Source organism: Pimephales promelas, chromosome 25 (genome assembly GCF_988280905.1).
Source record: "Pimephales promelas chromosome 25, fPimPro1.hap1.1, whole genome shotgun sequence".
In the NCBI taxonomy this organism is placed as follows: domain Eukaryota; kingdom Metazoa; phylum Chordata; class Actinopteri; order Cypriniformes; family Leuciscidae; genus Pimephales; species Pimephales promelas.
In genome coordinates this window covers 24318907-24336069 of record NC_142793.1, presented here as the reverse complement: position 1 = coordinate 24336069, position 17163 = coordinate 24318907, and the positions used below count along the sequence as shown (strand labels likewise).

The window sequence follows — 17163 nt, the reverse complement described above, 5'->3', positions numbered from 1 at the left end:
TTGAAACAAATCAGATTTATTAATGATAAATATATAAGCTGTTTATTGTGTATTTAAAACGCATTCAATGTATTAGTACTATTACAGGGATATGACATATTTCATGCTTCAATGACAAATATGCACCATATTTGCTTGTTTATGCAAAAACTGTGGAATCCAAATGGATGGACATTTTATTTGCAATTAAGGCCTAAAGATTAGTTGAGTGCAGTGTGTTTTGAAACAGAATGGTGTTTACACAGGAAGTGACAGACTACACACGACCCGTGATCTTCACTGTCAACGCCGGCCTGCGAAACACAGAAGAAGGGCCGGTTCTGGACGACGGGTGGCCAACCAGTCTGCAATCAGAGGTGAGACGGACACACCCGCTCATTATCAAGCAATTTATACGCGAAAACGTGTTTTTACGTGCATATGATACGCATGGGTAGGTTTATTAGTGGTGTGGGGTGCGTATATATTATATGTTTGGGTAGCATTAGTGATGTGTGTAATATTACGCGCAATAAAGTGTGTAACATATGCGCACAAAAACTCATTTTCGCGTATAAATTGCACGTCAGATTGATAATATCGGTAAAACTTTACTATAAGATTCATTTGTTAACATTAACTAAGAATGAGCAATAATTCTTCAGCATTTATTATTGTTACTTAATATTAATTTCAACATTTACTAATACATTATTAAAATCAAATGTTGTATTTGTTAACATTAGTTAATGCACCGTGAACAACAGCTGGATTAGTATTAACTAACATTTAACAAAGATTAATAAATATTGTAACAAATGTATTGCTCATTGTTACAGTTAACTAATGAACCTTATTGTAAAGCGTTAGCATAACGTCTTTGTCATGCAGTCTTCTAAAATATCTCTCTCTTTCTCTCTTTCTAGCTCCCGTTCTGGAACGGTTGTGATAATGACGATCAGTGTGTTCCCAATCTCGTCTTGCAGAGCAGCTCCGACTTATTAGATCGCAGGTTTGTGCTTTCCTCACACATTGAAACACACCTCAGCTTATTACACACCCAGGGACGTGCAGCAGCACATAAACATGACAAATATTAAAAATAAAGGGATTACAAAGTAAAAGATTATTATTGTGTACATAAAGATATGGTGTATTTCGGCTTGTCCCGTACCTGTAGATGGTCTAGCTTTAACCTCACACACACTCACACATAGCTTTAACCTCGATCCGCTTCCACGCTAGTCTTTCCGCTTGCAAATTCCTCCATGTAAATAGTGAATCCGTCACGGCGCGAGCGCAACTGGCTTTAATGGAGTGACAGATTACACTCTGATTGTTTTTTTTTGCACGTTACGCCCAAAACACACCCATTAAGAGACTACGGACAACCCTTTTAGACCATTTTTCCCAGCGTAGAAGTAGCTGACCCCGTGTCTCTGTGTGTTTCAGGCAGTTCTGCGTGCGTAGCGAGCGCTCCTCGTGGCCGGTGTGTGTCCATCAGAGAGCGAGAGCGAGTAATGAGCGTGTGGTGGAGGCCAGCCGGAGGAAAGTCCTGGTCGAGGCGCGTTTGGAGAACCGAGGAGAGAACGCGTACGGCACGATCCTGCACCTCACGCACTCTCCAAACCTCCAGTTCTCCAGTCTGGTGGTGAAGGTTCGTCTGATCCCATTCCTAGAGTCAAGTCACCATCATTTATAAAGCGCTGAGTGTTTCAAAGCAGCTTTACAGAGATAGCAGGAAAATAATGCAACACAGTTTGTTTCCAGAAGAAAATAGTGTCACAATCACCGCTTAAAGGGATAATCCACCTCTGGAAAGATGAATGCGTATTTAAAATGGGTCATTTTATGTAGAAGAAATTTGAAATTACATTTGAATCTGCAGCTTTCTAGACTTAGAAAAGCCAGAAAATGTATTTTTAGCTGATGTGGATGAAAGACAACAACTCCCAGAATGCACTTACTGGAGGCCACGCCTACCAGTAACAGAGCGCAGTCGTTAAACAACAAGTCTAGGCTACTAGTGAGTCTAAAAACCAATCTTTTTAAAGAAGGTATTTGTGTCTTATTTGTGACACTGGATGCATATTAGAAAAGTAATATTTCCTTGCTTTTATTTTGAGGCTATTTTAATTCCTTTGTGTGTAAAGCACTTTGAATTACCGTAGTGTATGAATCGTGCTATATAAATAAACTTGCCTTGCCTCGATCCGAGTCTCAGCCGGGGCTTCACCTGTATTTATGAGGGTTTAGAGCGTTAAAGAAGGACTTTAAACATGAGATGGAAGGGGTTGCTGATAAAGAGGCCAAGAGTGAAAGGGAAACCATGAGTCTGTGTGTGTGGATCTATTCCAAAACCCAGTAAATTCCTCAATGACTTCATACCTATCTTAAAAAAAGGTGCCATTAAGCAATGAAAATGTTCAAAATGTTGTTGTTTTTTTCTTGGTTGTGTGAACGTTAAGGGAACATTCCATTTTGCAAACATTATGGAATTGTTACTTTTAAATGTAACTTCTGAACATTCCGAAACAAGTTGATACATTTAAAAATGTTAGACGAACATCCAACTGAAATGTTTCCAATTTTTGTTCCGTGCTAGAACATGATAACTTTGAATGAATGTTCTATTAATATTACTGGAAGAACGTTTGTTCATAAATAAGAAAGTTCTGAGTTAGATGGGAACATTCCCTGTTAGCTGGCAATATCCTAATCCCAATGGAAACAACACAATTGCCCTAGAGGAAATGTTGTTGCCCATTCAAAGGTTGCTCATTCATGCCTCAGGAGTGTTGGTTCTCAATCAGGGCTTATTAAAACAAGCCGAAAATAGTTTTAAAACAAGCTAAAACAGCTGAAATAATATTTCTTATTTTAAAAGTGCAGTAAACAATTTCTGAGAAACACTGTTGATATTTAAAATCAACCCAAACAAACACACCCCTCCCTTCAAAATGCACGAAACACACAATGCGAGAGTGGATGTGTCTTTATCATCGCTGAAGCAAAGCAAAATAATGCTTTGAGAAAAATAAAGAGAAAATGACAAGGAATACATACAGGAGTTTGTTGTTGGTCGCCAGCAGCTCCAGACAAACAATGGCACTGAAAACTGTCCAGTTACTATAGCTAACATTACAACAACTGCATATCTTGGTTCTGTGAAACTAAGCAAAATCAATGTTACTCACATATGAAGCAGAAGCAACGGCGTCCGTTTTCCTTTTTTTTTTTTTTCCAGTGATATTCTTTTCTCTTTTGTAATGTCTCTCAGCCGTCTCTCTTTCTACAGTCTTCAAATCCCTCTTGTTCACTCTCTTTCCTCCCCCATCATGAACGATCTTTATTTGAGGGCTTTTCTCATCAGAAGTGTATTAGTTTGAAATGAAAAACCTGTTTGTTTTTCAGGCACCTTCAGACATTGCAGTCGAGTGCCTGAACTCTGATGATACGAGCCTCTACCGGACATGCAACGTCAGTGCGCCGTTTATGAGGTCCCACGCTCAGGTGAGACGCCTCAAACATGTCTGAATATTGATCAGTGATCACAGGTTTAGTGATGGCATTACCTTCCGTAAACCAAATGTCACGAAATGAACAGAAAAACATTGTGTTTCCACACGCCATGGTATTGGCTTTTCCAAAAACATGCATTGGTTCATTTTTTGTAAATAAATATTACCGCTCGATTGCTTGGTAAAACAAATACCACATGTTTCAATTTGAGAGAACATGGGAGTCAATCTGCAACAAAACCGAAGCCCGGGATTGTAATCCTCCGCAGAACGGAAAACTCATCGCTTAAACCCGGGATGCAGAAGTTTGTTTATGCCTGTCAGAATGGGGCAGATAGATCATCATTTCTCTGCTCGTTTTCCACATACTGAAGCCGTGCGTCCTGTTCTCTCGGTGGGACTGTTCATCACATATCTTCTGTAGTTGTTTAGTTTTATTTTGGGCTGGCGTCGACCCAGACCCTCCGTTCGACTACTCGAATATTTCCCCGTCTCTGGAAATTCAAAGCACCTTCTGTTCAAATCCGGTACAAAGCCTCAATTCCATTAATCAACGCCGGTACGGCCAATTAGACGACAGTGAGTAATGCAGAAACCATAAATGACTGCATAGAAGAACAGAATGTCCTTTTATTGTGTTTTGTGTTCGGTTTGTTGACATTTGTTGATGTTGTATTTCATTTATCCAGTTATATTTTCGCCTGGAGTTTGAGTTCAGCAGATCGGTCTTCTTGAACTACGTCCAGATCAGCCTGAGGGCCACCAGGTGAGGTCATGACCTGTGAACCAATGAGAATCTCATGAGACATTTTTTATTGATGTGCAACATGAATATAGATTAAATGCCTGTTTGCAACATTTTGTTGAGATGAATCTAAGAGTGCTCTGTTTGTTTCATTGCATTGCAGTGAAGGTGAAGAAATGTGTCCAGAGGACAATATTAATGACATTTATCACAGTCTGAAATATGAGGCTGATATTCTCTTCACAAGGTAACAAAGTGAATCTCACAAAGAAATCTTTAAAAATCAAGTAACTATATTTAGCGTAAGAAAAATGTAAGTTGTGTAAGTAACTTTTTTTTTTTTTTTATGAATTATATTTATTGCCGTTTGAAAAAATAACTGATTTAAACTGTAGTTAGGGCCTTCAATCTATTAAAAATGTGAATAAAATAATTTTAAAGGTCAAAAAAATAAAGAAAAAATAAAGCATTTTTTCATGCAAAAACTTTTTAGATTTTAATTTTGAGGTGAAATATTAAACTTGTTTTTGACAGGTTTTGTTAGATTCACCCAGAAATATTACGGTAACACTTTAAAATACGTTTTTATTTGTTAACATTAATCAACATCAACTAACAATGAAAAATACTTCTAAAGCATCTCAGTTCGTGTTAATTTTAACATTTACTCGTACATTATTAAAAGTGAGATAACATGAACTAACAATAAACAGTTGTATTTTTATCAACTAATGGTAAAAAAATAATAAGTACTGTAGCAAATGTATTACTCATTGTTAATTAAAATGTTAGCTAATGCATTAACTAATAGGACCTTATTGTAAGGTGTTACCATGGTTTTTTAATATTGAATTATTCATACTGTGAGTCGGGACATTCTCTTTTTTTCCAGAGATTCCAGTTCGTCCCATTTTGAGATCAAACCTGAGCTTTCCCAGAGCGTTCCTGTTGGGATTGGACCGCCCTTCAACCTCTCTTATCAGGTGGGCACGCCATATCCAGACCATTCTTCATAATGAATCAGAGAACCATACTACACTGTGCATTTGAACAAAATAAATATTTCTAAGATGTCTCTGCTAAAACAGAACCTGTTTGTTTTGCAGATCCAGAATCTCGGCCTCTTCCCCGTATCTGAGCTTCTCTTCACGTTAAACGTCTTCAGTGTGACCAGAAACGCAAACACTCTCTTGCACCTTTCAGACTTGGATATCGATCAGGTGATCACATATTTTTCCATCACTGAATTTCAGCATCAAACTACATTTCTCGCAACTCTGACTTTATTTTTCGCAATTACGAATTTATATGTCGCAACTCTGACTTTATTTTTCGTAATTACAAGTTTATATCTCGCAACTCCGACTTTATTTTTCGCAATTACGGATTTATATGTCGCAACTCTGACTTTATTTTTCGCAATTACGAATTTATATATCGCAACTCTGACTTTATTTTTCACAATTACAAGTTTATATCTCGCAACTCTGACTTTATTTTTCACAATTACGAATTTATATGTCGCAACTCTGACTTTATTTTTCACAATTATGAATTTATATGTCGCAACTCTGACTTTATTTTTCGCAATTACGAATTTATATCTCGCAACTCTGACTTTATTTTTCACAATTACGAATTTATATATCGCAACTCTGACTTTATTTTTCGCAATTACGAATTTATTTCTCACAACTCTGACTTTATTTTTCGCAATTACAAGTTTATATCTCGCAACTCTGACTTTATTTTTCGTAATTACCAATTGAAATGTCACAACTATGACTTTATTTTTCGTAATTACCAATTGAAATGTCACAACTATGACTTTATTTTTCGCAATTACAAGTTTATATCTCGCTACTCTGCCTTTATTTTGCCAAAATTATGAGTTTTTATCTCGTAACTAATTTTCCGCAATTCCGAGTTTAAATCTCGCAAATTCTGACTTTATTTTCTTCAATTCCAAATTCATATCTCGCCATTCTGACTTTATTTTTTGCAATTATGAGTTTATAACTCACAATTAAGACTTTTTTTTTTTTGAGAATTGTATGGTATAAACTTGTAATAGCGAGGATAAAAGTCAGAAGTGTGAGATAAAAAGAGGCAATTACCTTATTATTCTGTGGCGAAAACAAGTTTCTATATAAACTGGAAAAATAAATAAATATTATTCAAAGTGAAACATTTTTTGGCAGATATTTGTTCTTGTTTTAAGCATAAATTTTGACAATGTTTTCAAAAAACAATACGAATAACTTAAGTCATTTAGCTTCTTAAGTAAATCTATCTTGATTAAGAATATTACTGAAAAACAAGACAAAAATACTGAGTAAGAAAACCATTTTTCGCAGTGGATGTTAATCTGAAAATTTTCATTATTTTAGTAAAAAAATCTTTTAACTGTTTCCAGAGCTTTTCTTTTAGCCTGTTTCATAATGCAAGTGATCTGTTTATCCAGTTTATCTGAGCTGGAATAGCACAAGTTCAATCAGTAGTTCTGTTTTAGTAAGTGGTGTTCTTGTGTAAATCCTCATCTGTTTTATCGTCGAGAAAGGCTTGTGGCGTGTGTGTAAGACCTCTGTTTGCTCGTCTCAGATGGCTGGATCGCACTGCAATGTTCCACGTGTCATTACGGCCGGCTCGTCCTCGCAGGAAGACCTCTCTCTCAACCCGCACATGGTAAACTTTGCTCTTTTTACACTTCGTCCAAACTTCTGCAGAAGTTTTGCGAAAGACTAACTGCATCCATCTGCCGGGAAACAAAGCGACAGAATGCAGAAGTGACAAGCTTGATGAAAACAAAGCACCCGACCTGCTTCATCACATTCAGCTGGCTAGAGATAACGAGGCCATTCGTTCGCAGGCTATATGTGCTCCAAATTGGAAATGATTCACTCCGTCTCAGTTTTAGCAGTTTCCTCTCTGGCACATTCAATCTCCAAGTGTGACGTGATCAAAGCTGTTTTAAAAGGGACCCATTGTGCTTTTTTTGTGTGTAATGTTGTTGTTTGAGCATGAAAACTAATTGTAGTCTTGATTTTCTCCCGGGAACGAACACGTCACAACATTCCTCATTAAAATAATTCATACGCAGAATAAAGGGGCGGGGCCTGGTTGAGTTAGTTAGTAGTGTGTTAAACTGGTGGTTATGGTAAGGGGGCGGGACATTTCCCAAACACACTCAAAGCACTCGACCAATCACGACACACTGATCCAACCGACCAATCAGAGCACAGTGTGCTTTTCAGAAGGAGGGGCTTCATAGAGACAGGAAGTAAACAGAGCGTTACTGACAGACTGGGAAGAGAGGAGCCGCAACAATGGAGAATATGAGGACAATAATCAACATTCAAGCAGGAAAACCTGCTCTAGTAGAGCCTGAAACAACACAGCCTGTTTAAAGTCATTCATATTGTGCGATTTCTGTTCACAGAACGCATCCACCAGCGATGCATTACTTGCACAATGTAGAATAAACCTGCTTCCCCAAGGAGACGTTAGCATCACCGCAACAGGATGGCTCAATCTTCACACTTTATTAGCCGTGAGTATTTTCTGTTTAACCCGGCTGGAAACTAAACCTGATGGCACGACTTCAACCTGTTTTGGTTGGCAGAACTTTACCGTAAAAAAATAAGGTTGCAACATTTCAAGTTTTACAGACACTATTACAGAGATCATTGCTTAAACATCAAATACATTCTTTAACTGAAATAATTGTAATATACCAAATGGTATATTATATTATTAATATATAATACTGATAGTCACCTTAAAAATCCAGATGATGAACAGAAAGTAGTCAACATAACTAGCATTTCCACAAGCTGAAGTAAATACGAATGCACCTGACACTAAAATAATGCAATAAACTTTCATTTAACAGCATAACATAAGACCCTAATCTACTTTAGTTAGCCTATTTCAATGAAAAAACTTTAAATGTAAAGTGTCACACAGGGAATTATGAAAGTGTCAAATTATGGTTTTTCATTGAGCGTCTAAAGTGGACCATCAAAATAAAGTGTAACCATGATTTTTTACCATGATAAAGGTTAAAAAAATGTTAAACTGGTTTTGAATCGGAATTGTTTCAGCATTGAATCAAAACGTTGGTGTGGGAAATGAATTCTTCTTGACTCTTAATGAGCTGTTTTGCTTTCGTCTCATTCCTCAGGTGAGATTTAAACGGTTAGATCTGGTAATGACGGGAGCCGTTGAGTTGAGCCCGTCCAGTCCGATGTTCCTCCATGAGGAAAGGCCCATGAGACACGTGAGTACGCTGTAAAACTTATGGATATGAAATGAAATGATGCATTTGAGCTTGCTTTATTACATGTGCATGTGCTTGTGCATATAGGGTTGTAATGAGAAAGAAAGAGTAGTTTACAGAGTATTGTTTTTTTTTTCCTTGAAGTGTTTGTGAAATTTGAATTTGTTTGTGAAGATAATTGCGACTTTTTATCAGAAATGCGTGTTATGAAGTCGCAATTGTGTGTTAAAAAGTGAGAATTGTGAGATATAAACTTCAATGAATGCAATTCTGTCTTTATAACTCACAGTTGCGTCTTTATATAATGCAATTCTGACTTTATAACTCGCAATTGTGACTTTATATCACAAAAGTCAGAATTGCTAATGTAAACTCACAATTTAGAGAGATAAAGTCAGAATTATGAGATTTAAAGTCGTAATTACCTTTTTTATTCTTTGGCGGAAACAAGCTTTTTTTTTTAAAGAAGAGTTCTAATATTGGGTTTTCACAGCCATTTTTTTAGCTCCCCCAAAGACCCTTTCATTGAAAAGTTAATGATCTAAAGAACATCTTTCAACTATAAAGAACCTGTAATGGAATGTTAAAGGTTCTTCATGGAACCATCGATGCCAATAAAGAACCTTTATTTATAAAAGTGTAAGCACGTGGAAAATGAACAAACTCTTTTTGAGAATCACTCAAATGTCATGCTGCCCCCTTCTGGCTAAGAATGCAAATAGCTATCAGGCTTTTTACTGGAAAACCCGGTGCAAAAGAGTGCAACTTCACATCCTCACATATACGAGGCCCAAATCTCAAATCTTAAATCGTATATCCAATTCTTCTAAGAATTTGACTCTAACATTTCGTATTCCTGTTTTGTAGATAATCCTGGAGATTAGGAAGGAGGACGAATACAGAATTCCCATCTGGGTGATTATTGGAAGTACTCTGGGAGGACTACAGCTTCTGGCCCTGCTGGTACTGGCGCTCTGGAAGGTTTGGGATGGATTTTATTCAAAGTTACCCACTGAAATGAGCCAATCATAAATTCCATCCAATTTTTTTTCATTGAGTTTTTAGGATAGGACAATATTTGTCTGAGATGCAACTATTTGAAAATCTGGAATCTGAGGGTGCAAAAAAAGAACGTTTTAAAGCTGTCAATTTATGTTTATAATAACAAACATGTATTTTAGGGTTTGTTAGAGGTTAAATCTCCATTAAAACAAATCACTGTTTTTCTTTCATCCTCAGCTTGGATTCTTCCACAGGCAAAGGAGAAAGAGAGAAGAGCAGGCGACCAATGAGAAGACAGCAGAGGATCGGTAACCACACGGCAACCTCCTCAGCCAATCACTCAGGGATTCTCCAGACATGGTGTGCGTCAGCCAATCAGCTGCTCTCGAGCACTGCCACGCCCTCCTGCAGTCTGACCAATCAGCTCGCTTCGTGCTGCCAATTAAGATGAAAAGAGGTGATGAGATGAGGCCTGAAGGCTTTAGTGTGAGGGTTTGAAATCCAGGTCAAAAGAGAAAGAGGTGGAAAGTATGGAAGCTTGTTTCTGCCAAAGAATACATTTTCAGATTTATGTGTTATAAAGTCAGGAAAAATTAGAATATCGTTTAGTAATTGAACTTAAAAGGTGAAACTGCGTGTTAGTCAGAATTACTTGATATAAAGTCAGAATTGCTTGATTATAAAATTGCAATCGTGTTATAAAGTCAGAATTGCATGATATAAAGTCAGAATTACTTGATATAAAGTCAGAATTGCAAGTTATGAAGTCAGAATTGCTTGATATAAAAATCGCAATCATGTTATAAAGTCAGAATTACGAATTACTTGATATTAAGTCAGAATTACTTGATATTAAGTCAGAATTGCGTGTTATGAAGGCAGAATTGCTTGATTATATAATTGCAATCGTGTTATAGTCAGAATTGCGTGATATAAAGTCAGAATTACTTGATATAAAGTCAGAATTACGTGTTATGAAGTCAGAATTGCTTGATTATAAAATTTCAATCGTGTTATAAAGTCAGAATTGCGTGATATAAAGTCAGAATTACTTGATATAAAGGCAGAATTGCGTGTTATGAAGGCAGAATTGCTTGATAAAAAAATCGCAATCGTGTTATAAAGTCAGAATTACGAATTACTTGATATAAAGTCAGAATTACTTGATATAAAGTCAGAATTACTTGATATAAAGTCAGAATTGCTTGATACAAAGTCCCAATTGAGCAATAAAGTCGCAATAATCTTTTAAAATATTTTATTCTGTGGGAGAAACAAGCTTCCATAGGAACAAACTAGTCAATGAAAAAAACAAACATTAATGAATAGGCTCCAGTTTTTGGTGCTGATAAAATGTTTGTGTCATGAAACAAACCTCAGATCATGGAACCGACTTTTTTGCTGCAGCATAAATTCAAGCGGATGCACTTGCACATTGTATAGAATTTTGAACTTGAATTATGTAAATATGAAAAAGTTGAGCAATATAATGCAATACAAATATTTAACCATAAAATTATTAATATCATGCACTTTTTGTTGCCACTTACATCTTTTCATGATGTATAATTTTATATAGTTCGAGTTTTATTTCTGTTTTTTTTTCATTTGAAGTTGGTAAAAGTGCTTATAAGGGTAGTTGAAATAATAAAATGGATGGGAAACACATTTTAATGCGCTACTGGCCACCAGTTTTTCACTTTTTTGCAATAATGAAGTGTTTTTTACTGTAAATGTACTTCTGTTTTATAAATATTACTATAGTGATGAATATTTTAGAAATTAAAAAAATAATAATATAAAAGTACAATATTCCATGTATTCTCTCCATTAACATGGACAGTTAAATATCTAATAAGTAGACAAAAACAATAGAAATAAATAAATCATCTCAACTACCCTTAAACACTTTGTGATCACTGTCGATTAACAGTGGCCGTGTTCAGAACGCAATACTAGTTTATTACAGTACTTAAACACACTATACTGTTGGTTATTAGTGACATAGCATGCATTATAAACCATTTCAACAGTATTGTATTCAGTATTGTCTTGGAAATATTTAAGCTTAAGTTATTTTGCATTTAAAATGTTGTAAAAAAAGAGATGTTAAGATGCATTGCAAGAATACTTTATTCGGTGCATTGTGCACATTTTGTCAAATGTAGGTGATCACAGTTACTGTACACTGCAGAAATAAGTGTGTGTGGTGTGTGCGGTTCTGAACAGTCACTCAATCCCAAATGTTGTCGGACAGTATTTTTCTTATGACATGGCATTACAGATTTCACAGTATAAGACACCGTGGTGAATCAGACACCTAATCAATAGGTGTGTCTGACACGAAGACTGAAGGTGCTTGAAATTAATCAAAAAGTAATCAGTTACATTAATAAAGTAATTAAAATAGTTACATTTTAAATGTGCAACTTGTAATCTGTAGCCCTTTACATTTCCAAAGTAACCTTCCCAACACTGTTTACACAACAACAATGTACTAAAAACAGAACGGTTTTACTTTACGTACAGACAACAATCAGATTGATCCACGAGAACGATTAAAGACGTTGTATTCTGCTGCCAGGCCAGTAGATGGGGATGTCTCTTTGTGATGAAACAGACTTAAAACGTAATACACACGATTTTCACAAATTCTCGTTTTTGTAGTTTACAATTACGATAAAGGCATCTCAAGCGATGCACGATATATCGGCAACCATATCGGTATCGGCCGATGCATGTTCATTTTAATGTTATAGTTATCGGCCCGATAACAAAATTTGGCCGATATATTAAAGCTGATAAATAATGGTTCTGAAATGTGTTTGGGACGTGGATTTTAATGGTGAGACTTGTTTTCGTAATCGGGCGAAATTATATAAAAATTTGATTTAAATTTATCGGCCGATATATCGGTCATCGGCTTTCAAATATAAAGGATTATCGGGTATCGATCAAAATTTTTATATCGGTGCATCCCTGGTATCATTTTCAAAAACGTCCACTTTGAATCCCATTTTCAAAAGTTTGCGTTTTCAGGCCCCCAAACCGCCAATATCGTGTCAATGAACGGCCAAAACGCATAAAACGTTTTTAGTTGAAAAAAACGTTTCCTAAGAGGATTTTCTTAAAAATCACAAACTTAAATACAAAAGAAGCAGAGAACATGACATGCATCTTTAATTGACGTTTTTAATCTTATTTAACTTGGTTTGGAAATAAAAACACGTTGGACAATCCCCAGTAATTAAAGAATAAAACATGATGCAAACACAGAGGGTTAAAAACCTCCACATTCAGATTCGGCCACATTCAAGCACACACACATAGAGATAAAAGAGGGAAGATAAGCTTCTCACACAACAGCACCTTCCAGAATAAGGCCCCGTTACTCCAAAAGAGCTCCAGCAAATGTTCATTAACACAAGTCAGAATTACAGACTTGCTAATTGGCTTTACAGTGGTGATGTGATAAAAAAAAAAAAAGAGAAGCCATTAAAAAGAGTTACTTTAAAAATAATAATGATAAATGTCCAACTTCTGGTTACAGGCACATTTTAATATTCAAATAAAAGAAATCGCCTGGCACAAAATTCAGCTTTAGGATATCAACACTCAGCTATTGATTCCTTATAAAATAGACATGTTAGACTCTGTTTTAAATAAACCTTTATAAAATATGTTAAGAAAACCAAACAAATCTAAAAAGGTTGACAAAAGAGCAGCTTATAAAAAAAAGAGCTGTTCACATTGTCATGATGACTAAAGTTCAACACAATAAAAATGCTGTTCGTCAAAAAGACATTTTCTAAATAAGGGTCTTATTTAGAAAAAAAAAAAAAGAACCAGGATGAAACCGGAGACTTTGGGATAAAATTTAGCAGTCAGATTTAACATCTCCCAAATGGATCGACAAGCATATTAGGGACATATTGTAGACTTATAATCCGTGCCAAGTACGTAAACAAGCTCAAATCAAGAGTCTTCAGCATCGTTTCACAAGTTAAATCAAACTCCGAAAGCATTAAACCAGATTTGATGGGAAAATAAAAGTACAGGTCAGTGAAATTCAACAAACTCCTCCAGGCTTTTGGGAATCTGGTCCCGATACAAGATGTGATGTTGCTGCACGGCACGAGCCGCCAGGCATTTCAGACTCATCTTCATTTGCGTCTTCAGAAGGATTTCGGAAACGCCCGTTGTGCTCTTGTCAAGAGGCGTCTTCTTTTGTTTGTTGGTCATGTCCGTATGAGCACCGGCTTCGACGAGGCTGATGATGATGGCGTGCAGGGTCAAGAAGTCGCTAATGGGACGGTTGTATTGCACTATGAGATGCAGAGGACTGTTTCCTTCATTGTCCACGGCGTTCACTTGCGCGCCACAGTCTATGAGCAGCTTGGTAACTTGCGCGTTAGGAAAACTACAAACGTCGTTGGTGTGGAAGTCGTCTACGGGCGTACCTGAGCTCGCCGCTAAGTGCAAAAGCGACGAGCCCTCGCGGGAACGTGGATCCAGGCGTATTAAGTCGTAGATCTGTTTGTTTATCCGTGCTCGTTCCTCTTCGCCGCACTGCGTTTTGGTGGAGATGCAAACCAGGTAGAGGAATGTAAACACGTTAGATTCGTAGTTGTCGTTGGCGGCCGGTAACTCCGCCTCCGTAGCGGTTTGCATTCGCGAGATGCTGCGGCGGATCTCAAGAACGCTCGCGCGCAAAACGTGCTCCACATCCGACGCGCGGACCGGTTCTTTCAAGTGCACCATTTGCGAGAACACTTGCGCAAACCTCAAAAGGTCTTTATGGGTGTTGCGGTTTCCTTGCTGGCGGAGGTACAACGCGTGAAGCCACAGCTTGATGCACTGATCGAACTCCATGTTGTCGGCGTAGACAGCGCCGCGGTATATAATGGGATGCGAAACGTCAATGTTATCCGAACCCAGAATTCGCTCGCGGATCATCAGGCCTTCCATGTGCAGCGCATCCCTGTCGTGTCGAATGGCCTCCAACTCTTGCAACGCCCGGCATTCGGTTCTCCCTCCGTACGCCTCAACAGGCGACAGCCACTCTTTAGCGATGATGTTCTGCGGATCACGATAACGTTCCAGCATGGCAAGGTACAAGTAGTGGTAAGTCTTAAGAATGTCGTAATTCTCACGGTCGTTAGCGAAAGAAGCTCCAAGAAGCTCTAACGCTTCAATTCGGTTGTGCGCGTCGCAATCCGCGTGGGAAAGTAGCAGCTCTACCACATCCGCTTTGCAGCTTTCCGCCGCCACTTTTAGCGGTGTCATGCCGTGCCCGTTAACCACCATAGCCGCTTGGCATCGCACAAGCTCCTTAACGATGTCCAGATGCCCGGCTTCGGCGGCAAAATGCAATGCGGTGGCTCCACAGTGAGCCTTAGCGTTGGGATTAGCGCCGCGTTCGAGTAGAAAGTAAACAACATCGCTGTGGCCCTTGTAGGCGGCGATCATCAAGCAAGTGTTGTCGTATTTGTTAGCGATGCTGATGTCGGCCTTGTGCTGCACAAGGTAGCGTACGATGTCCAGCCGTCCGTCGAAGCACGCAGCCCTGAGGGGGGTGGAGTTGGTGAGGGTGGTGTGGTTCACGTTAGCGCCATGGGAAACTAGCAAACGCACCACCTCGAAGTGACCAGCGCCGGCTGCACACCAAAGAGCCGTGGCGCCATCGATAATATACCTGTAAGAGTGAAAGACACGTCAGCAAAGGAGTGGTGCAGGTATGACATCAATTTGTAGGCCAAAATGCAGTGAGTTAGCATATTAGCACTTCCGGTTTTGTCGTACTGAAGTCTATGGGGTTTTGGTTAAATGGCTGTGGTGAACACATACTGAAGTCACTTTCATGTTTTATTCTACGACATAAAATACATTAATATTACCCCACTCGTTTTTTTAAGCGGTTACATATCTTGAAAAAGGCGGTTGCTTACAAGTGGCTAAGTGGGATTACAGAGGCTGTCGAAAAGATTAAATATAATCACGACCGCTTTTACTAAATTGTTATGCTTATAATTGTGCCATTATAAACTTTTCTAACTCAAACGTTATGTAAATTGTTTTAAGATAAAAACTTAAAGTGCTGTCAGAAGCTAGTGATGGTGACGTTGAATTTGTGGGAGCGTGGTGTAGTTCGTTTATAGCCCACCTTTAGCTTTTTACTTTTAGTCAGAACACAACGACTTTTTGGGAATTTAACTTATTCACTGTATCCCCCAGAGTTAGATGACATACCCTTTTTTATTTCCGTGCGTGCTGTAACGCTGTCTGACACACACCGCTAGCCTAGCTTAGTAAAAAGGCTGGAAGTAAATGGCTCCATCTAGCATACTGACAAAATAACAGTTGCTCATTATCATTTAAAGAGACATGCAGCGAAATGTTTCGTTGAGGAATTTAACCAATGTTACAAACTTTACATGAAGCCCCTAAAGAATCACTCCAACTTTTGGAAAATGTGCATCCGATGACCCATTTAAAAATATCTTATTTTGTGTTCAACAGAAGAAAGAAACTCATACGGGTTTGGAACAACTTGAGTGTGAGTAAATAATAACATCTTTCATTTATGAATGAACTATCCCTTTAATAGTTCAAACTCACCCATCAAATCTGACAGTCCCAGTCTGCTCAGTGTCCACCTTGTAATGGTCCAAAAGTAGCCGGACCACCTTGTCATGTCCGTTCCGAGCCGCGATAATGAGAGGAGTGGATCTCTGTCCGGCCACCTGGGTCACATACTCCAACAGGTATCGGGTCTGGACGGTGGAGTGGTTCAGGAGCAGGGCTGCCAGGGTCAGGACTCTCCCCTCGCTGGCTGCTTTGTGAACATACCGGGCCAAGGACTCCAACCGGGCCAGAGCCGGTACCTCCGCCATCTGTGCAAGATTCGCCCACTGATCTCAGAGCAGATCAATCCGCCTCCCATTAAAAACACCTGCCTGAGCTCTACAGCTCATATATGACACCAGTGTAGAGTTTCAATCTGACCAAGTGCCATTGTACTGGTTATTAATATAACACGATCTGCTGATATGGATCTTATATAAAAACAAACGGATACTTTTAGTCTGACTCCGTGACGTCGCGCTGAATTGTTTTGATTAACTTTATATGAATGTTAGGGCTCTTGTGTATAAATCTTCTAACTGAAGTTATTATTGTAATAATCCTATATGTTATAATACATGAGTCATAGACTATTAATATTGTAATTAAAATTAGTTTCAGTTGGAATTCTCTTTCACTTCTGTGAGAAACGAGGTTACTCGCCGCATTCCTCCACTCTTGTGCTTCGGTTTGTTCTTATTTCAGTTCCGTGTCCTCCGCGATAATGTCCACTGATCACTTAGCCGAAATTAATCCAGATTTTGCTGATGAATCCGACACTGAATCCGCAATAAAGCTCAAATCTCCGCTCAATGTGCCTGTGTCTTTCACCTCTGCTGGAAACGACGCACGGAAATGAAGTCAGCAATAACAGGAAGTGCGACACTGGGATTCATGCGATGCCTTTTTCGACATAAAAGTCCCATTTGAATTAAAAAAAAATACCACAGGTAAAATAAAAATATATATTATATCTACCTTATTGTATTATATTTCTCAGGTAAACCATTTTT

The 17163-nt window shown here is 38.1% G+C and overlaps 2 protein-coding genes across 3 annotated transcripts in view; one reads left to right on the top strand and one right to left on the bottom strand.

Annotated features, from left to right (window-relative positions):
- The window catches only part of itga11b (integrin, alpha 11b), a 45108-nt gene extending 34050 nt beyond the window's left edge, over window positions 1-11058 (top strand). For both annotated transcript variants that reach the window (XM_039648169.2, XM_089127840.1), the window contains 13 exons: window positions 246-356; window positions 906-991; window positions 1432-1636; window positions 3394-3492; window positions 4190-4266; window positions 4409-4492; window positions 5138-5228; window positions 5352-5465; window positions 6847-6930; window positions 7685-7795; window positions 8429-8524; window positions 9392-9505; window positions 9764-11058. In XM_039648169.2, the coding sequence (XP_039504103.2) occupies window positions 246-356; window positions 906-991; window positions 1432-1636; window positions 3394-3492; window positions 4190-4266; window positions 4409-4492; window positions 5138-5228; window positions 5352-5465; window positions 6847-6930; window positions 7685-7795; window positions 8429-8524; window positions 9392-9505; window positions 9764-9838 (1347 nt within the window). In that variant the 3' untranslated portion in view covers window positions 9839-11058. The remainder of the gene's footprint in view (window positions 1-245; window positions 357-905; window positions 992-1431; window positions 1637-3393; window positions 3493-4189; window positions 4267-4408; window positions 4493-5137; window positions 5229-5351; window positions 5466-6846; window positions 6931-7684; window positions 7796-8428; window positions 8525-9391; window positions 9506-9763) is intronic.
- A 1642-nt stretch (window positions 11059-12700) lies between these two features.
- On the bottom strand, window positions 12701-17025 carry fem1b (fem-1 homolog b). The gene is made up of 2 exons (XM_039648109.2): window positions 16145-17025; window positions 12701-15221 (listed from the first exon to the last, which is right to left on the bottom strand). The coding sequence occupies exons 1-2, from the start codon at window positions 16417-16419 to the stop codon at window positions 13586-13588; spliced, it is 1911 nt and encodes a 636-aa protein (XP_039504043.1). The 5' UTR covers window positions 16420-17025; the 3' UTR covers window positions 12701-13585.
- Between the last annotated feature and the right edge of the window lie 138 nt (window positions 17026-17163).

Excerpts from the sequence above, each read along its gene's own strand:
- fem1b (XM_039648109.2), bottom strand. The coding sequence starts at position 16,419 with ATGGCGGAGGTACCGGCTCTGGCCCGGTTGGAGTCCTTGGCCCGGTAT. Across the intron at positions 15,222-16,144 it reads GGGACTGTCAGATTTGATGG|GTATATTATCGATGGCGCCA; the intron begins GTGAGTTTGAAC and ends TCACTCTTACAG.